Source organism: Ipomoea triloba, chromosome 12 (genome assembly GCF_003576645.1).
Source record: "Ipomoea triloba cultivar NCNSP0323 chromosome 12, ASM357664v1".
NCBI classification, from domain to species: domain Eukaryota; kingdom Viridiplantae; phylum Streptophyta; class Magnoliopsida; order Solanales; family Convolvulaceae; genus Ipomoea; species Ipomoea triloba.
Genome location: NC_044927.1, coordinates 24,386,530 through 24,406,903, shown reverse-complemented (window position 1 = coordinate 24,406,903; position 20,374 = coordinate 24,386,530). Strand labels below are relative to the sequence as shown.

Sequence of the window (20,374 nt, the reverse complement as noted above, 5' to 3'; positions counted from 1 at the left end):
ACACGCCCATACAGTAGTATTCCGTATATATTAGAGTAATATAAATGTCATTTGTAATCTACATTATATAAATTTATATAACTATATAATTATTCACAGTGATTAATTTTTCATTATTCATTATACGTTACTCTTTACTAAGTTCTATACATTATTGTTTAGTAAGTTCTATATAATTCATGTATTACATGCAATAGTGTTCAAGATTTTTGTTAGTTTCAACAAATAATGTAGATTAGTGCCTTAGTGGTCTTATTTTTTTTATTTTTTATTTTTGCAGAAAATGAACAAATGACGTGTAATGAGAATATTGGGACGTCATCCATTAATAATTTGTTGGCAAAGACAAGTCAAAGACATGTATTTGGTGTATTCCAAAATTCATATTGTACACCTTTAAGTGTTATTACTAATGGTAAGAATATTATAGTTTTCAACGTATAGTTCTACACATTACTTTACTATAGAGTCTAATATTTGTTTTATTATCAGATTATTCGTGTGTGCGAACGACAATAACGCCGACATCGAATGAACAAATGAGAAAGAGATTACCTTTAAGCAACATTTCAAGTATGTTGTATACACTAAACAATATTAATTTGAACATCAATATTATAAATGTTCTAACAGGTTTATTATTAAATTATTCCTTTAATTAAAGCAAATTCCTCTCAACTCCTGGCTGCCCGTGATACAGATGACACAACCCAGCGTCATGTTCGTGCATTTGACTTAAATTTGACACCGGATTTGAATTCAGATATAAATGGTAATATTAATGTTCAAATTCTTACTACAACATTTTACTTAAATTTGTTCTTCAAATTTTTTTGTAATATTAACGAAAACTATTATTCATTTCAATTAGGGACAGACAATAATTGTTGTATTACAAATGAGACTGAACAAAGCGTCAACACAACAATTTACGTCCAATCAATACAACATGGAAGGAATTTAATTTCAGAATTTGATGATGTTGTTGAACCACATGAACGAAACATTGATTCAAACTGTGGTGAGCTTGAATATTGCATATAAATAAAACATTTGTGTACCACCAAACTTTAATTATCTATTAATTTTTTTTTGCAGTGGATTATTCAGACTTTGGGGATCCGGAATTTATTTGTGAGCATTGTAATTCAATATTTTGGTACAACGAAAGGTCAAGCAATTCAAAATTAAATACCTCCCCGAAGTATTCGGCGTGTTGTGTAAATGGGAAAATAAAGCTGCCATTCATGATAAAGCCTCCCAAAAAGTTATACGATCTCTTTTTTGTTACAAGTGATAGGAACAAATGTTTCTTGCAAAATATAAGATCGTATAACAACATGTTTTGCTTCACATCAATGGGTGGTAAGATTGATAGATCACTTAACAATGGTGTTGCGCCACCTATATTTCGTATAAATGGCCAAAATTTTCATCGTATTGGAAGTTTATTACCAACAAATGGGGTTCAACCAAAGTTTGCGCAACTCTATATTCATGATACTGAACATGAAATAGAAAATCGTATCAACTCCGTTAGGTATAATATCTATCACTAAACTTCCATTTAATTTTCCATAAATAAAATATTATGACACTAAAATACTAATGTTTAATTGTTTAATTGTTTTAGGGGTGAAAACGATAAATTTAACCTACATGTTGATGTGGTTAATGACATTAAGGATGTTTTAGATCATTATAATGTTTTGGTCAAGTCATTCCGTATGGCCAAGTCATTTATTGATTCTAATCCACAAGCTGAGATTAAGATGAGGCTAATTGGAAGAAGGAATACAGATGCAAGAACATATTCATTACCAACTGCATCAGAGGTTGCGGCTCTCATTGTCGGAGATTTAGACCCTACCATGGGTGAACGTGACATTCTGGTAGAGACTAGGACTGGAGTTCTCAAAAGAATAAGTGAATTAAATCCAGCATATTTACCATTGCAATATCCAATTTTATTCCCATATGGCGAGGATGGATTTAGGGAGGATATTCTTTTTTCATCAAATGTTAGTACCCAACATTTCTCAAGAAAAAGTGTTTCACAAAGGGAATACTTCGCATTCCGTATCCATGAAAGGTTGGATGAAATCTCAACTTTATTTTATGCTAGGAGGTTATTCCAACAATTCTTAGTTGATGCGTACACGATGGTGGAATCTTCCAGACTTATTTACATAAGATCAAATCAAAAAGCTTTGAGATGTGAGGCATATAAAGGTCTTTCAGATGCCTTAACGCGAGGTGAAGTTGAACCTAGCTCCAAAGGGAAACGAATAATATTACCCTCAAGTTTTACTGGTGGAGCAAGGTACATGATACAAAACTATCAAGATGCCATGGCCATTTGTCGGTTTGTAGGTTATCCAAACCTATTCATTACATTTACATGTAATCCTAAATGGCCTGAGATTCAACGCTTTATGGAAAAAAGGAACTTGAAAGTGGAAGATCGTCCAGACATCGTATGTCGTGTGTTCAAAATGAAATTGGATGTTTTGATCAAAGACCTTAAAAAGGGAAAAATATTTGGTCACGTCAAAGCAGGTATGATATATATATATATATATATATATATATATATATATATATATATATATATAATTTATTGATATGACTAAATTGTGTGTTAAACTCTAATTAATAACATTTTGTGCAGTTGTATACACAATAGAGTTTCAAAAACTTGGATTGCCACATGCTCACATATTGCTATTTCTAGAAAGAAGAGAGGAATACTCCAACCCATCTTTCATGGACTCAATCATTTCAGCTGAAATTCCAGACAAACATAAAGACCTTGAATATTATAAAGCAGTTGAGGAATTTATGGTTCATGGACCATGTGGCCATGCCAAGAGGAATTCACCATGCATGGTAAACAACAAGTGTTCAAAGCATTTTCCAAAGAAATTCATTAATGAATCTCAATTTGACCAAGACGGATACCCGTTGTACCGAAGACGGGATGACAGTAGAACCATAAAGAAGAATGGGATAGACTTGGATAACCAGTATATTGTGCCACATAATCGGTATATACTTTTGAAGTACAAAGCTCAATGTAATGTTGAGTGGTGTAACCAGTCACGATCAATAAAATACCTATTCAAGTACGTCAACAAAGGTAATGACCGTGTAACTGCTGAGTTTTATAAGACTACCACCGATGATACCGGTAATGAAATTGTTGATGAGATTAACATGTACTATGATTGCCGGTACATTTCAGCCTGCGAGGCTACTTGGCGCTTATTTAGTTTTGAAGTGCAATACAGAACTCCACCTGTTGAGAGATTAAGCTTTCACCTGCCTGATTGTCAATCAGTTGTTTTCCAAGATGATGATACCATTGACCGTGTTTTAAATAGAGAGACTGTTGGTCAAAGTATGTTTAATGGTTGGTTTATAGCAAACAAAAAATTCAATGAAGCGAAGATGCTAACTTACATTGAGATGCCTACCAAATTTGTTTGGAAAAAAGACATTCGTGAATGGCAGCCAAGAAAGAAGGGTTTCTCGGTGGGTCGTATCTTCTATGTCCCACCAACATCAGGTGAAATATATTATTTAAGGTGCTTATTAAACATAGTTCGTGGTCCTACAAGTTTTAAAGATATTAGGACACTGAACGGTGTTGAGTATATGACATTTCGAAATGCCTGTTATGCTCATGGTTTACTTGATGATGATAAAGAATACATTGATGCTATAAATGAAGCACGTTATTGGTCAACTGCTCATTCAATGAGGAAGCTCTTTGTGGTTCTAATAACATCGAGCTCTATAATTAGACCGGAAAATGTTTGGAATGAGGTTTGGAAACATTTGTGTGAGGATGCTCAACATTATCAAAGAAGAATATTACAACAACCAGGTAAAATTTGAAAGTTACTATTGTAAATTTGTTACTAAATGTTAGTGTTGTATGATTTTTAAATTACCTTTTCATGTTAACAGACTTGGTCTTAACAGACGAAGAGAAGAAGAACTTTGGTTTGATTGAGTTGGAAAAACTTTTGGAAGTACAAAATAAGTCTTTAAAAGACTTTCCAACTATGCCTATTCCAAATATGGATAACTCTACAATGGTTCATAACAGATTGGTTTTTGAAGAGTTATCTTATGATTGTGATGCCTTAAAACAAGAAGCTGAAGAGTTGTCTTCTAAATTGACTGATGAACAAAGAGTTATATACGATACTGTTATGCAAGACATTTCATGTAATCTAGGTGGTTTGTTTTTTGTTTATGGGTATGGTGGGACTGGAAAAACATTTTTATGGAGAGCGTTGTCATCTACATTACGATCTAAAAGGCAAATTGTTTTAAATGTTGCGTCAAGTGGCATAGCTTCTTTGTTGTTACCAGGTGGACGAACTGCGCACTCAAGATTTGCAATACCAATTGCAATAAACGAAGACTCAACATGTAACATTAAACAAGGTAGTCATTTAGCTGAATTGTTGATAAAGACGAGTTTAATCATTTGGGATGAAGCGCCCATGATGCACAAACATTGCTTTGAAGCATTAGACCGAACTATGAGGGATTTGTTGCGATTTGTAGACCAAAATAGTTCGACAAAGACATTTGGTGGAAAAACAGTTGTATTGGGTGGTGACTTCCGTCAGATACTACCAGTAGTTCCTAAGGGTACAAGACAAGATATTGTATCTGCAACAATAAATTCATCGTATTTGTGGAACAGTTGCAAAGTTTTGAAGCTTACAAGAAACCTACGCCTACGCACTGTTCGGCATGGGGTTGATCTACAAAGATTAGAAGATTTTGCAAATTGGATTGCTAATATCGGTGATGGAAAGATAGGTGGACCAAATGATGGATATGCAGAAGTAGAAATCCCAACTAATATGCTTCTACCATCTGATGGAGACCATATTTCAACAATTGTGAAAAGCACATTTCCGATGTTTGCCACTGGGAATTCTAATCCAAATTTGCTGGAAGGACGTGCTATACTAGCACCAACACTAGATGTGGTAACTCAGTAAATGAATATATGAATGCGTTGCATACTTCTGAAAGTAGAACATATTTTAGTTGTGACACAGTATGCAAAGCCGATGCAGATAATGGGATACTTGCAGATGTACACACCCCTGAATTCTTAAACGGAATTAGAGTTTCAGGTTTACCAAATCATTCATTGACTTTGAAAATTGGTTCACCGGTAATGTTGATGAGAAATATTGACCATAGTATTGGGTTGTGCAATGGTACCAGACTGATAATCACCAAGTTAGCAGACCGTATTATTGAAGCAGAGATAATGACTGGTGCTAACAAAGGAAATAAAGTTTTGATTCCCCGAATGTCCATGTCCCCATCCGATCCAAGGTTGCCATTCAAGTTTCAACGAAAACAATTTCCGTTGATGTTATCATATGCAATGACCATTAATAAAAGTCAGGGTCAAACATTGTCACGTGTAGGATTGTTACTAAAGAAATCTGTGTTTGTACATGGTCAGTTGTACGTCGCTGCATCTCGGATTAACAATCCAAATGGTCTAAAAATATTAATTGCCAATGACTCAAGTGGAACTTTTACATCAACCACTAATGTTGTATATCATGAAATTTTTAATAATTTGTAATTTTGATTAATTTAATTTTATTCATAATATAAGTTGTATTTCAATATTTATTGTGAGATAAATATTTATGTTTATTTTTTTTAGGTGTTATGTAAATATTAAATTCATTTTTAATTAATTCACATAATTATACAATAAATTTAACAATATATATCCCGTGCATCGCACGGGTAGTATACTAGTTGAAAATACAACATAATGCAAAGTCCAAACAATGACACCTTTTGAGACAACAAATTATTATAGAGTATTAGTAAAAGACAAAAACCTGGGGGTGTAGAAGCATCATGGCTATCTTTGTTCTTTTCATCCGGATCTCAAAGAAAACAGGCAGTAAGGTAACTGATACCCCAACGCCCCCCCCCCAAAAAAAAAAAAAACCCTAAAAAACAAAAGAAACAGAAAAACTGAAATAGAACTAAGACCAAGAGTAATGAAAAAATATTGCAACACTTCAAGGAATACGTGGCTCCTGGCCATGATTTTTTACTTTGATGAACTAATGTTCAATATGAATGTACTAAATGTTTACATGTACAGATCAAATGTAACGATTGTATGACTAAATGAAGAGCAAATGCAACCAGAAGAATACTCTAAACAGTAGATGAGGTTACAATAATATAAATAAGGAAAATGTTTAAATTCATCACAAATTCCTTTGGCTAATGATCACTACCGAGGTTTGTTGTAAAAGACATATTGATACTCCACCAAACTTGGCAGCAAATTCATCTTAAAGGTGCAGAGATCGAAACTAGAAAGAGGGCCTTACTCAAAGAGAAGCAGATCTCCAGAAATCAGCAGGCTTTCGGTGCTGGAAAAACGAAGCTACTTGAAGTGAGAAGAATAGGAATATCATAATGACAAAAAGAAAATATGTATAAATTCATCATAGATGCCCTTCATTCTGCAATGAAAGTCAATTTGGCAACTTTTTAAGCTAAACATTTGACAGTAAACTTTTATCTATCTATCTATCTCTCTCTCTCTCTATATATATATATATATATATATATATATATATATATATATATATATATATATATATATAGTTTAATAAATGCAAAAGGAGCACTATTTGACTTTTGACTTTACATGTATGAGAGCACAAAGTTAAGCATATGCACAATGAAAATGGTAAATAAATTAAAAGGAAGCTCATTTCTAGAGAAATGTTTAGCATTAAAATCCAAGAGGGCAAGAGGTACAGATTCAAGTAGGGAAATAATGAGAAAACAAACAGGGGAGAACTCATTGAGTTAAAAAACAAAGCTCCAAAGTCAAATATTAAATGAGAGAACTGCCTCGTGTTTGTGAGCAAGGAAGTTAAAGGATTTGTGCCTCTAGTGTAATTAACAGGGTAGAGTAGATGTATATTTACCACAGATAAAGGCATCTTTGCTCGAATTGAATCAATCAGAGAAAAGTCAATATCAGCAACAGTAATACCTGTTGAAGACCGATCTGCAAAACAAAAATACAATTATTAAGTAGTGGCTTTGACATGTTACCAAAACAGCAGTACATCAGAGACACACCTGCCATTTCTTTTAGCAAAAATCTTTAGGCAGAATCATTTCTAGCATATGGCCCAAAAAAATAATACGGAGTAATAATAAATCACATTAGGCATATCAAAACAAACCAGAGAAATAGTTTAATATCTGGCATAGGGGCAGCCTCTCATAAAAACAATAAATATTTTGTATGAAGAAAACTCATAAAAAAATGAAAAAAATGAAATAAAATAATCCAGATCAAAAGGAAAAGTGCTTACCTGGTAATCGCCCAACTATTGTTCCCCATGGATCAATTATCAAGGTGTCACCATAACTTTCTCTTTTTTCACTATGCTTTCCAGCTTGAGCAGCAGCTATGACCTGGCAAAGCATTTATCATAGTTACCCACAAAATACAGGGGCGCATGGTAAAGAATCATACATCTACATTTCCTTCCTACTAAAAGGAAAAAAAGGAAAAAAAAAAAAAAAAAAAAAAAAGGAACCATCTGGGGACAGCAGAAGTGACAACCGACAAGGAAGAGGAAGGTAGGAAGTTTCATACATAACACTGGGTCTCAATTGCACGAGCACGAAGAAGAATCTCCCAGTGTGCCTGACCAGTTGCAGTTGTGAAAGCAGCAGGTATAAGCAAAACCTGCAGATAGTATAATGGCATTTGGGACTTGTGTGCAATATAGCAACAATAACATTAATCTACATAAATAAATATACAAGAACCTGAGCATCATGGTAAAATCGTAGATGCTGATAGAGGTCGGGAAATCTCAGATCATAGCATACTGTAAGACCTATTCGCCCAAAGGGAGTGTCAACCACAGCAATATCCTTCCCTATAGGAATAAATCAGTCAGAAATTTTATAACTTAGACAACAAATTATGTCAAGTATTGACTGCTAAAGCAACAATGGCATCCATGAAGAGAGAACAAAACTATTAATGTTTTAACGGTTAACTGAGAACTTCAAAATCTTTTCATTTGTTGATAAGTTCAAAACTTCAAGTTATAATCTCCAAGAAGTTGCTGTGCTTCTTATTGGTAGGAAATAGATTCACAAGAAAACTATGAGATTTTACGAGAGTTTTTGTTGCAAAATAGAAGATTCAATATAGCATTGAGGAATGCCAAGCTCTTGCCTGGTTCCGTGAAGCTACTCTCCTTGTAAACTGCACCTCCAGGAACATCCACATCAAACCTTCAAATATCCATGATGTGGTGAAAAGGTTTAAACACATAGGTTTTCACAACTATAACTCAGATCCTCCAGTCAGGTTAAAAGTCTTACAAATGCATTTTGCTGTATGTACTTCTAATATTTCCAGCATCATCAATCAATACATGAGTGTTACGCAAGTGTGCATCATCACACCCTTTTTCTTGGAATCCTCCAAGTGATAACCAAATGCTTGACTCCCTTCAATTAATGACAGCAAGAATATGAGTTCAGTTAACTAGAATCACAAACTGACACTCACTTAATAAATCTTAAGAAAGAGCTATGCAACCAAAATTTTGATATATGCAATAACAATAAAATTGAGATTTAAGTTTTATTAAGTAAACTAAAAGGACTAATAGTATTGTGAGTGATCAAACAATGGTTTGTATAATTGATTATACTGATTGTTCTGCAACAATATGAATAAAATAGGTGGAAAGGATACACACATAACCATGAAGAAATATGAGGCCTGCTTTTTCTCTTAAGTCTCACCTTGCAAGAGAACAGTACCCTCTAAGAATAGGTCCATCCAATGGCTCAGCAATTTTAAGACTGTCCCCTTGTTTGGCACCCACATAAGAGAAATTTTCAGGAAAACAGAGCAACTTTGCCCCAGCTGAAGCAGCTTCCTTTGAAAATAAAACAAAATACCAGAATTAATACAATTAATCTCTACCAGGCCAATGAATGTTGCTTTGTTGTCCCTTTATATGTTTGCACGCTATCAAAACAATGAGTGCAAGAGAACACGGATGAAAATTGAAATGCTTTTGTACCTGCCAACAGTTTCCATTGGCATTTCATTATCATGCAATTCCAGTGCATCTATAGACAAGCAACTAGTGGTTACAATTTCAAGCAACACGCCAGAGTATTGCATGAATATTTACTCATCTATATCAAATCTTCCAATTGTTCAACAGAAATTTTGCAAGTAACACACGACAAATATTAAATAGGTTTTGAACTGGCAAATAATCTACACAGTGATTGCAAAAAATAGCTATCAAACACCTAATTAAGGTAGTGATTAGAAGTGGAAAGTTACTGACCTGAAATTATTGGCTCATAAACGTAATGTATAGTAAAAACATCTCTATATTCATGAGTAAATGTTTTAAACTTGAACTATGAGAGCCAAGCCAAAAGAATCACTTGGATTAATCAAATACTAATTCCTTATATCACAATAATAAGTTACTTCTATGCCTGGCCTGCAGCAAATGGATAACCTTTTGCAAACCACCTAGTATTTGAAACCTCATTTTTGCTCACTGAGGTTGGCAGCCAGTAAGCCACCATGGCATTTTGGATACTAATCTGAACAACCTTCTCAGCTACTTAGATAACTTCAGTTAAGTATAATTTTAACCATAATTCAATTTGATTTTCTCGGCACCTTACAAACAGAATACTCAAATATCTATTAGTTTTTCGTTTGTCTACTAATCAAATCCAACTAACAATAAGCTTACAAATCGCAGTTGTATCCAAAAAAAAAAAAAAAAAAAAAAAAGTTTACTAATCTAAACATGTGCGCGTATTAGGGGATGGGGGATACCTTTACAAGGCGTGAGCAAGTGGCGAAGTTTGTGGCGAGATCATTGACGGAGGTCATCTGAGCGGCGGCGACTCGGATTGAGTTGGCCATGGCTACGGTGTCGCTGCCGGCCGCTGGTATAGGTGGTGGGGTAGCTCCGAACTTGATCGAAGAGGGGATTGGAGTGTTGAGACGTAGGTGGAGCCAACTGGCCATAAAATTCGATTCCGGCAGTTTAGCTCACTGTAAAAATTGTAACTGTCCAAAACTTCCTCCCTGTTCTGAAACGGCCCCAACATTTTAAGTTATTTTACACTTTCGCCCTTGAATTTTTATTTTATTTTTTTATGACTAGGAATACCCACAATAACTACATGATGCACAAAGTAAATATAAAAAATGGTCAAATAAACTCTTGAACTTTACTCAAAAGTACAATTCGGCCATTGAACTTTAAAAAGTATGGAGTATAATTAAACAAACGAATTTGTCATTTTGGTATATCTAACCCCAATACCCGGTTATTCACTTGGAATAATCGGTTATTAAGATTCCGACGACATTTCCAATAATAACTCCGACAAATAAAAAATTCGGACGAACTTAAAAATTATTTTAAAAAAAACATTAAATCAGGCCAGGCGATTGTCTTATTCGGTGGAGAAAGCGACCAGCCAGTCATCTTCTCCAGTGAAGACGACCAGACAATCCTCTTCTCCAATGAAGACGACCAACTAGTCATCTTTTCCATTGGAGAAAGCAATTAGACCGTTCGTCTTTTCCGGTGGAAAAGGTCACCGTAAGTTGCCTTTTTGTTTTAATGGTGATGAATAGTGTATAATGGTGGTCAACAGTGATACATTTATCGGTACCATGTTAGTTATCAGATAAATCGGACTCATTTAACTCATTTTGATAAGTTTGAGTGTTTAATTACACTTTTTTAAAGTTTAATGACCTAATTGTACATTTGAATAAAGTTAAAAGTAAATATCATCTTTTAATTTTAGTCAACAAAGAATCATCATAAGATAAATTTTTTAAAATTGTTCGATCGACTCAAACAAAAATTGTTAATATGTCACTTCTATTAAAAATCATACTTATAACCTTGTAGTTATAGAGTAAACGCTCTAACCAATGTCGTTTAGAAAGTTATAATCCATGTTTATCCACTCAACTAACATGTACTACTACAGAATTACAATTTGTACTCAAGCACCAAATATGTTTTTTTTTTGGATAAAAATAAAAGTTGCAAATTACAAGTTTGCCCATTCCGGTTTGATTTGATAAACCCCTAATCCAAACTCCACCAGGTCCAAAAACCCTCACACTCCACTGCTTCGATTCGATTCGATCATCGCTTCATCGGCCGTTCAAATCTACACGCTCATGGCTGCAACTCTAAAGCTCGCAGAATCCCTCCGTCGCTCTCTTCCCACCGCCGCTCGCTTCTATTCCACTGCTCGCTTTCTCTCATCGGCCTCTTCATCGCCGTCGATTACTCAGCAGCCGGATATCCCCGCCGTGCGCTGCTCCCCGCAACCCTCGTTTCTCATTTCACACTCCCTTCTACCCTCCTCCAGCCCCTATGGGATTAACTCCGCCCGCTTCAACCCGGCTCGCCTCCGTGTCAACCGATCCGGAAATCCGCCGTACAATCCCGGCTCCAGCGACCGTCCTCCCACCGAGATGGCTCCGCTTTTCCCCGGTTGCGATTACGAGCACTGGCTGATCGTCATGGATAAGCCAGGAGGTGAAGGCGCCGCCAAACAGCAAATGATCGATTGCTACATTCAAACTCTTGCTAAAGTCCTCGGAAGGTAATATAAAATACTCAATTGTGCGAATTTAGACCTACAAAATTCATGTACATACGCATTCTCTTGCCGGTAGATATTACTGTTTTATGTGTGTAATTTTTGTGTATTGGTTAATGTTGAGTGTGCTTGTACAGTGAAGAGGAGGCTAAGAAGAAGATTTACAATGTTTCTTGTGAGAGGTACTTCGGTTTTGGCTGTGAAGTGGACGAAGAGACTGCAAATAAGATGGAAGGTTTGGACTTTCTCATTTTAGCTAACTGGATTGCATTGTGTTTGAGCTAGCAAAATGAGGTCTAAACTTGATTTCCATTTGATAGGTTTGCCTGGAGTTTTGTTTGTGCTGCCTGATTCATATGTTGATCCTGAATACAAGGACTATGGAGGTAAACAACTTTTTTTTATTTTAATATTGTTGCATTTGAATGGAGAACAAAATGCCTAGTATATGTAGAAGCCTAACCTCTGATATATTCCTTTGCTGCCTGCCTGTATTGGAACTTTTCTGGACATTAAATATTGGAGGTTTATATTTTTCTCCCTTTCGTTGGTGGGCTTTCTATCTTGATTCTCGTAAATAATATTATGACAATAGCAATACAAATATAAAGCGGTAGAAAAAAGCTCTGACTTTAGTGATTTAGTCATTTTCATATGTTTGTTATTAGCTTTAGAGAAGGGTGAATATTTGGCATCTCCCTTAATCTATTCCTAGGAATTTTCTCTGTTCTATATTTTTGTTCCTACAATGACAATAAAAACACTTTGCCCTTGTATATGATACATGCTTCTCTTAGAATCGTCATTTCCTACTTCAGAATTCTGATGAACATTGGAGCTTGCATAACTCTTACCTTTTCATTTTTGCAATTCTTCTATTCGCTCTTTTCTTTTAGTTGATATTTATCATTGTGTTGTTTAAATTTGAAATGATGGCGCACCTCCTAGGATATAGGTATCTTTACAGTTTACAGACCTTACAGTTAAACTTGCCACTTAGGTTGTATTTCATATGGCTTGGAATGTTTTCAGTTTATCAAGCATTCCCAAAGATTTGTGTTTAAACTCTTTTTATGTGGTTTGAATGAATGGTAAATGACACTATGAGAGCTCATATTGATACAATCAATAGGGGAGGGAAAGTTTTGACTTGTGCTTTGGGATTTTGTTCTTGATTTGTTGCCCCCACCATTCCACTCCTAACCCAAAAAGGGTCAGGTAGAGCCTGTTAAGTGTTAATCAGCACAAATATCCAGTATCTGTTTCACTGTTTATGATAATGCTTTTTGAGTTTCTTTCATTTATATTCTCATATTGAATGACTATGACTTGCTGCCAATCATGATGCGTTTCATTTCTTACAGCTGAATTGTTTGTCAATGGGGAGATAGTTCAACGATCACCTGAACGACAGAGGCGAGTGGAGCCTGTTCCTCAACGTGATAGAGTACGACCCAACACGCGATACAACAGGCGCCGAGACATGAGATGAAAATTTTGAATATAATGTCTTAGATGGCTTAATTATGTATGCATGCAGTGTTTGAGACCACAACGGTTGTGAACAGAACTCTCTTTCTTGAATCAGACTGTCAGTTTTTGTAATGTGTTTAGGTATAATTGCAATTGCTCACATTATGAAATTGAAATGCCCTAATATTTGGCCATTTTGTCATGGTGTTGGAACAATATATAAAATCTATTTTCCACATATGTTATTTTGGCATTTTTTCCATGCCCTACACTCGGCCAGTATTGCCACTGCTCAGACAGCACAGAGAATAGCTATTTACAAATCTTACATGAATGAATATGAATGGTACCTGGGAACGCAAATGCTCCACAACATTGCCCATTGTGATCTCTAAACAAGACATTTTGCCAATCAGGAAACTGCAATGCAATATACAGCTACATCAGCCTCCCTTGTAATGCAATGATGCATGCCAAGTTTTTAGGTATCAGACTGGGAGAGGGAGGCTTCCTGTACTCGGTATAAGAATCCAGAATGCCGGAATGTGCAGTCTTCTTACCAAGAGTTCTTGTTACAATCTACTTGATGAATAGTGCTATGGTTGCAAGTTTCATTTAAGAAAGAGTCACATCTTTGACAATTGAAACATTGCTTTTTAGTATTTACAGGAAGCACTGAGCAGAGAGAGGTATGTATTGTAATGGATTACAACAATTGCATATTACTTGTATTGTGTTTTAAGTATTCATCAACTGCATAAGCTTCCACCAAAAAAGTACAAATGACTGGGATGCTCCAGCAAAAATTCCGTGTTTATTTACTTTAAGAGGCTCTTCTATTCATTAGAAGTATCAATAGAGCAAGGGGAAATATAGTGAAACATCTTTGAGATCAACAAGACTTAGCAGATGAAATTAGATTAGATGTGTAAGAAACGCCATTTACCTCTCTTCCTGCTACGAGTAACAGCAAGTTTTTCTGTTCACCTAGCTTTCAGCCTTCTCTCTTGTTTTATGCCCTCCTCCTCCATCGGGATGCCTAGTGGCAGTCTGTTTTCTTTGTTTCTTGAGCTTCGCTCTCTTAGCAGCTTTCCTCCTTCGTTTCTTTTCTTTGGCATCAACCCAGGCATAATCAGATGGTATTTGGAATGGGTCAAACTCATTTTGAAAGCTTTCGCTTTCACTTTCACCAGATTGCTCACCCTGATTTCCTCTAAGCCATGTATTCCATGAAGTGGAACTCTCGAAATCTGTAGATTTAGCATCTTGGAAATGTGTAGGGCTTGAGGGTGGGGTTGAAAACTCTTCTTCTAAAGGCGGAAGCTCCTCAAACTTTGTAAAGGTAACAATAACTCGAATGGTCGGTACAACTGGGACAGCAATCTAAGATGCAGCAGTAGTTTTGTTAATTTATTCCTTGCCATTTTCTTTTTCTCTTCTTTTCTTTTCAAACAGACATCTCAGGAGTCAGGACCACAGTGTTTCAAACATAAATAAATAAATAAAATTAAAAAGGGTATCTATGGAGTTCAGGTTCCTATTGGCAAGATTTAAGTGGATTAAGGGAATATCACAATGCATCCACATGAATTTGCTTATTGCAATGCAAAGTATCAAGAACTCTTACAACAAGAGAGTAAAAATAAACCTCGTAACCAAATATAGTTTTCTGTGGTTTATTCTGCCTTACTAAAATTACACCAATTATAATACTCATCAAAGCCCCAGGCCCATCTAACATTGAGACCAAAAAAATTTAACTTACAGGGAACATTAGTAATAGTATATCCTTCAACAGATAAAATATACTTGAACTCTTACTAACAGATAACCCCCAGCCCTGCAGCAATGCCCTCTTTTACCAAACTAAGAAAGTAGGTTTTTGTTTTTTTTAAAGAGAGAAATTTCATATTTCTTTTAAGGGTGGGAAATGCCAGAAATGAGTTAACTGCTCACATTAATTGAAACCATAATGTAAAATTTAGAGCAAATTGTCATTTTGGTCCACTGACTATAGGGGTCCTATTAATTGCAATCCACGACTTTCAAAACTGTTAATTTCGTCCCTTAACTATGCAATTTTTATCAATTTTGGTCACTCCGGCCAAATTACCGGTCAAATCTCACCGGAAAATCCTAAACCCTAAAATAATGAGGGTATTTTAGTCATTTCACACCTCTCCCTTCTTCTCCGGCGAGCAGAAGAAGAACACGCCTGTTTGCTCTCCGTCTCCCTGAGTTGGCCCACGAAACCTCCAGCGTGTACGAAAAACTAATCGTCTTCCCATTCTTGTTGTTGTCATTGACGTCATTGTAGTACTTGTCGGTTCTTCGTGAACTTGGTGTCGCTGATTCCTTGTCTCTCGGGGATGTTGTAGCCGTTGCCCTTGCTGTAATACCTCTCAGAGTAGCCATTGTAGTACTTGCCGTTGTCCATGAACCTGGTATCGCTCATTCCCTGTCTCTCGGCCTCTCGGGGACGGTGTAGCCGTTGTGTTTGTCAAAATGCCTCTGAGAGAAGCCGCCATTGTTGTTGAAATTGTAGTTGAAAGAATTCTCTGTCGTCCTGGACTCGCAGAATGTCTCGGTGGACGAGTTCTCCCTCGTCTGGAATCCATAAAGCTTGTACCTGGTGTCGCTTTCCATGGGCGACGGCCGGTCCAGCCGTCCAGGTGTGGGTGCTGAATCCACTGGAAAACCAATTTCCGGTGCTGAACCTGGAGCCGACATGGGTGGGGAAGGGAACTGATGTCGCCAATGGCAGGTCCGGGGGCTGAAGCCGGCGTTGACAACGATGCCAGTGGGAAGCTTATTTCGCTAGTGGTAGGCGCCAGCGCCGGAGATGAAGTAATGGTGATGAATTGGCTGGGTCTAGTAGCTTGCGTTTGGAACAAACAAGAAGTGACCGCCAAGACTAGAAAAGTAAAAGCTCCGGCGAGATTAGCCATGGCGGTGAACAGAGTTGAAGTGGCCGAAGAAAAGAGAAAACAAGAATGGTGATTTGGTCCGCCGGTGAAGAAGAAAACCAACGTGAAATGACTATAATACCCTCATTATTTAGGGTTTAGGATTTTCCGGCGAAATTTGGCCAGTAATTTGGCCAGAGTGAACGAAATTGATAAAAATTGAATAGTTAAGGTACGAAATTAACAGTATTGAAAGTCGTGGATTGCAATTAACAGGACCCCTATAGTCCGTGGACCAAAATGGCAATTTGCTCTAAAATTTATATTACTGTAAGCACAGTGGTGAAATTTCCCCTTTGTCTCTTTAATTGCTATAATCCCAACCCTGATTCTCTATACTGTATGAAATTTTTACACTTTCTTTAATACTTCTAAAGCTTTTTCTTCTCTTTCTAATGATAATAAAAAACATACTACTGTTGACTAACTCACTGAATTCTAACTGTAGTTTCCTCTTTTAGTAACCGGAAAAACAAATGGAAGCAAAGAGAGAAACACTGAAGAAAAAGCACATGACAAAAGATGAGGATCAATAATTACCTTGACAGGAAATGTGCCAGGAGGCAGCTTCGTGGTTAATAGCTCCCTAACTCTTCTAATGGCTTTAACCTTGTTGGCTAAAATATCAAGTAATGGTAGTAGTTCTTCTGTTTTCAATGGGAAATCAGGTGTCAACCACAGAACAGGCCTAAACCCCTTTTTATACTCACTTTCATTCTTAGATTCACTTGATGAGCCTTTTTTCTTCTTTTTGCTGCTTTTATCTTTGCTCTTTTTGTCACCTCCCATATCATCCTTGGGTAAACCTAATGAAGATTTATGACTATGAATGGACATCTTTTTGCCATCTTCAGTAGCCAGTTTTGAGGATTTACTAACACTCTTCGAACCTTCAGGATCATTTACAGTTTGCTTTGAATTTTTCTTATTCCGACCAAACCAACGTTTCTTTTCTTTAGCCATGCCATTGGATTCATGACACTCAAAGGAAACACCTTCACACTGTTCATTACAATCCTTACCATCTGGTTCCTCAAACTCACTATATTCTTCTGTATTGCCCTGAAGGGCAGATTGTAATTGCATTCTTTCCTCAGGTGTTAATACATCAACATACTCAGCATCTTCACCACCATTTGGTATCCTATCATCATCATTCGCGGTAAAGAGCTCTTCATCTGTCATTGCACCAGGAACCCGTCTTGACTTCACACTAACCATCACACGAAGCATATCATAAATCTTAGCCTTCCAAGGGCCAACCATCTCAGTCTTTTCATGTCGCCTCCAATTCAAATGGGGGACAAGTTCAGCCTGAGTAACATCTATGCCAGGCCTGTACATATTTGTTTTCGACATCAAGGCCACTTCACGGGCAATTTCTGCTTCAGTTGGTTGCGCACCAGCCCCCTCTAAAGCATTTGTTACTTCTTTCTCCTTATGAGCAAGCACTATCAATGATCCAGGGGGTAAATTAGTATTGCCGTCATCTGAATAAGACCCCTCTCCAAGGAAGAGAAATGTTTGATCTGCCCGTTGAATGTGAAACCCATCGAATCCTGCAAGGGTCATATCTGTGCGGAGACTAGAACCCCGCTTCCAGATGCGATAGGTATCTGATGGTGCAATTTTGCTAATAAACGGTATAACTGAGCTTTCAAAATGAAACGTTATCTCCATGTAAAAATCACGAAGCCGGGATGCTGAAGCCACAATCCTAGGAAGCCTACGGCACCACTTCGCCCAAGCAAGAGGCTGGTAATGCCTCACGATAATCTTAGCTATATTCTCCTCCCTCAAACACACTGCCTCCTGAAGTGCACTCCATCCATTCTCATTCTGAAGACTCCAATCAGCACCAGCTACCATCAAAATCTCAGCTGATATTGCATCATTTAACTTAACCGCAAGGTGCAAAGGCGTCTCACGCCCCGGGACATCTCGCCTATCAATCACAGCAGACACAGCATCAGCATCATTCTCAGCTGCCACAGACTCCGCCTCGGTATTCACCTCCCCAGCCTTGGCAAGCCTAGGCAATGCTGCAACTATCTCCCTTAAAGCAGGATGATCTTGTCTCGCCACGGCCAAATGGGCTGGACTATGTGCATAATTATACCAATGTTCCATTTTCCCTTTTGGTTTCCCTAATTTTCAAACGTATTCCTTTCCAAATTGCCAAGACAAATTAAAATTCTTTCACTGCCTTTTTCCCAAAACCCAGTTCAAAATCAAAATTGCAATCCTAAGCTTCCCTAAGAAATCTCTGATCAAAGCATTAACGTATTCACATGTTTTTCTTTCTCACCAAAAAAATCTCCAGGAGTTTTTCCTAATCAATTACCTAATGAATCACACAAATTCCAGTAACACTAGATCCCCACTCCAAATCTGGCAAAACGAAACCCACAAAAGGGACAAAAATTAAAATAATATAACCTAATGGGATGAAATAAACACCAAAAAAAAAGCGCAACATTGCATTGCCGATCTCGGCCTAACACTTGTACTCTATCATACATGCACATATACCCGTATATCGATACGCCTATACATACAGATACGTATACAGGAATGGAGAAAGAGACAGACCTGAGAAATTTGAGCCGATTGGAGGGAGGATGGGTTCTAGAGAGAGAGAAAGAGAGAGAGGAATGGGGTTAGATGTTTCTCTCTCTAGAATACATACGGAATTGTGTATGAAATAATTTTAGCGGTAGAAAGAGGAGGGGGCACTTTTAAGCTCTGCTTATTTAGTTATTTTTGCTGCATCTCAACTGTCAAACTCATATCCGCATCGATTCGCAGCGGTTGCCCCTCCGCTGTTTCTGGAGAGGGACATGGATTTCACCATTTGCCCCTCAATTTTCAATTAATTACGGGATTGCCTTCCGCTGCCCGGAGTGTTTGGCAATCACGAATACCGATTGTGTTGACTATAATAACTGTCTTTAAGTTTCTCAAAAAAAAAAAAAAAAAAAAACTAGTAACTGTCTAAATTATTTTAATTAGTTAATAATATTAGTATTTTGTAAAAAATATTTGATAAACTAGCGAATAATACGTAAAAATAAATAAATAAAACTCCGTAACTTATAAAATTATGTGTTTATTATTTTATTTATTTTCAAATTATTTTTAGTGATGTTCTTATGAGAACATAGGTGCATAAGTTTGAACATTAAGGTGCCTTGGTTTGACACTTAAGGTGCATATGTTTGAATCTTAAAGTACATCGGTTTAACAATGATAGGAGGAGATCATTCACATCCAATTAGGGATGACAATTTGTCTTGTCATTGTCCTTGTCCCGAATGGGACTGAAAAATTTTTCGGGGAACGAGGATGGGAAATACATGTAATTCCCTGGGTTAGAGGAGGGCTTTGTACATGTTGGAGGAATGGAACTCAAGTGCAGAATGAAGAAAATGATGGAGTTGTCTATATATAAAAGAATATTTAGGTTAGAGGAGGACTTTGTACGTGTTGGAGGAATGGAACTCATGTGCAGAATGAAGAAAATGAGGGAGCTCTCTATATATAAAAGAATAGTTGGGTTAAAGGAAGGCTTTATACGTGTTGGAGGAATGGAACTCAAGTACAGAATGAAAAAAATGAGGGAGCTCTCTATATATAAAAGAATATTTGGGTTAGAGGAGGGCCTTGTACGTGTTGGAGGAATGGAACTCAAGTGCAGAATGAAGTCGAGGACAAGATACCCCGCCCCACCCCATCCCCGAATAATATATATATATATATATATATATATATATATATATATATATATATATATTAAATTAAGACTTAAGTTTTTAATTTTTTTAATTAAAAATTATACTAATTTAAGATTTTAACTAAAATTTAACCCCGTCCCCGCTTAATTTTTCATGGGGACGGGGATGGGGAATATTTTCATTTCTCCACTATGGATGGGGATGGAGTCGGGGTGGGGGTTTCAAGGACAGGGACGGGGACTATACTTCTCGCCGTCACCTCGCGCCGTTGTCATCCCTACATCCAGTTTTCAAGAAGAGCGTTCTCTTAAGGTGCATCAGTTCAACAATGGTAGGAAGAGATCATTCACATCGAGTTCCCAAGAAGCGCGTTTATTTTTTTTTTTTGAAAACATTTCCTTTCTAAATTAGATCAACCTCTGGGAGACTCTTTTGCACCTGAACCATCCCCTATATACT

General features: G+C 36.8%; 5 protein-coding genes across 7 annotated transcripts; 3 read left to right on the top strand and 2 right to left on the bottom strand.

The window, feature by feature from the left end:
• Window positions 1–1,358: 1,358 nt before the first annotated feature.
• Window positions 1,359–5,027, top strand: LOC115999563. The gene is made up of 4 exons (XM_031239405.1): window positions 1,359–1,540; window positions 1,634–2,559; window positions 2,672–3,889; window positions 3,973–5,027. Exons 1-4 carry the CDS (start codon window positions 1,359–1,361, stop codon window positions 5,025–5,027), a joined length of 3,381 nt encoding a protein of 1,126 aa, XP_031095265.1.
• An 8-nt stretch (window positions 5,028–5,035) lies between these two features.
• LOC115999562 (ATP-dependent DNA helicase PIF1-like) lies at window positions 5,036–5,632 on the top strand. The gene has a single exon (XM_031239404.1). It carries the CDS (start codon window positions 5,036–5,038, stop codon window positions 5,630–5,632), a length of 597 nt encoding a protein of 198 aa, XP_031095264.1.
• Window positions 5,633–6,085: 453 nt separating this feature from the next.
• Window positions 6,086–10,176, bottom strand: LOC115998546 (nitrilase-like protein 2). 2 transcript variants are annotated; one of them, XM_031238138.1, is made up of 9 exons: window positions 9,941–10,176; window positions 8,872–9,008; window positions 8,443–8,571; window positions 8,294–8,352; window positions 7,876–7,988; window positions 7,700–7,792; window positions 7,413–7,515; window positions 7,017–7,099; window positions 6,086–6,463 (listed from the first exon to the last, which is right to left on the bottom strand). In XM_031238138.1, the coding sequence occupies exons 1-9, from the start codon at window positions 10,133–10,135 to the stop codon at window positions 6,404–6,406; spliced, it is 972 nt and encodes a 323-aa protein (XP_031093998.1). In that variant the 5' UTR covers window positions 10,136–10,176; the 3' UTR covers window positions 6,086–6,403. The 2 variants fall into 2 exon arrangements, with proteins under 2 accessions (XP_031093998.1, XP_031093999.1); XM_031238139.1 differs by having other exon boundaries at window positions 6,086–6,449; window positions 9,941–10,174.
• Window positions 10,177–11,239: 1,063 nt separating this feature from the next.
• LOC115998726 (multiple organellar RNA editing factor 2, chloroplastic-like) lies at window positions 11,240–13,409 on the top strand. Its single transcript, XM_031238369.1, has 4 exons — window positions 11,240–11,745; window positions 11,880–11,977; window positions 12,063–12,128; window positions 13,107–13,409. Exons 1-4 carry the CDS (start codon window positions 11,315–11,317, stop codon window positions 13,232–13,234), a joined length of 723 nt encoding a protein of 240 aa, XP_031094229.1. The 5' UTR covers window positions 11,240–11,314; the 3' UTR covers window positions 13,235–13,409.
• On the bottom strand, window positions 13,383–18,973 carry LOC115998725 (ankyrin repeat domain-containing protein 13C-like). 2 transcript variants are annotated; one of them, XM_031238368.1, is made up of 4 exons: window positions 18,774–18,973; window positions 16,722–18,572; window positions 14,162–14,598; window positions 13,383–13,635 (listed from the first exon to the last, which is right to left on the bottom strand). In XM_031238368.1, the coding sequence occupies exons 2-3, from the start codon at window positions 18,309–18,311 to the stop codon at window positions 14,203–14,205; spliced, it is 1,986 nt and encodes a 661-aa protein (XP_031094228.1). In that variant the 5' UTR covers window positions 18,312–18,572; window positions 18,774–18,973; the 3' UTR covers window positions 13,383–13,635; window positions 14,162–14,202. The 2 variants fall into 2 exon arrangements, with proteins under 2 accessions (XP_031094228.1, XP_031094227.1); XM_031238367.1 differs by lacking the exon at window positions 13,383–13,635 and having other exon boundaries at window positions 13,854–14,598.
• Window positions 18,974–20,374: the final 1,401 nt, after the last annotated feature.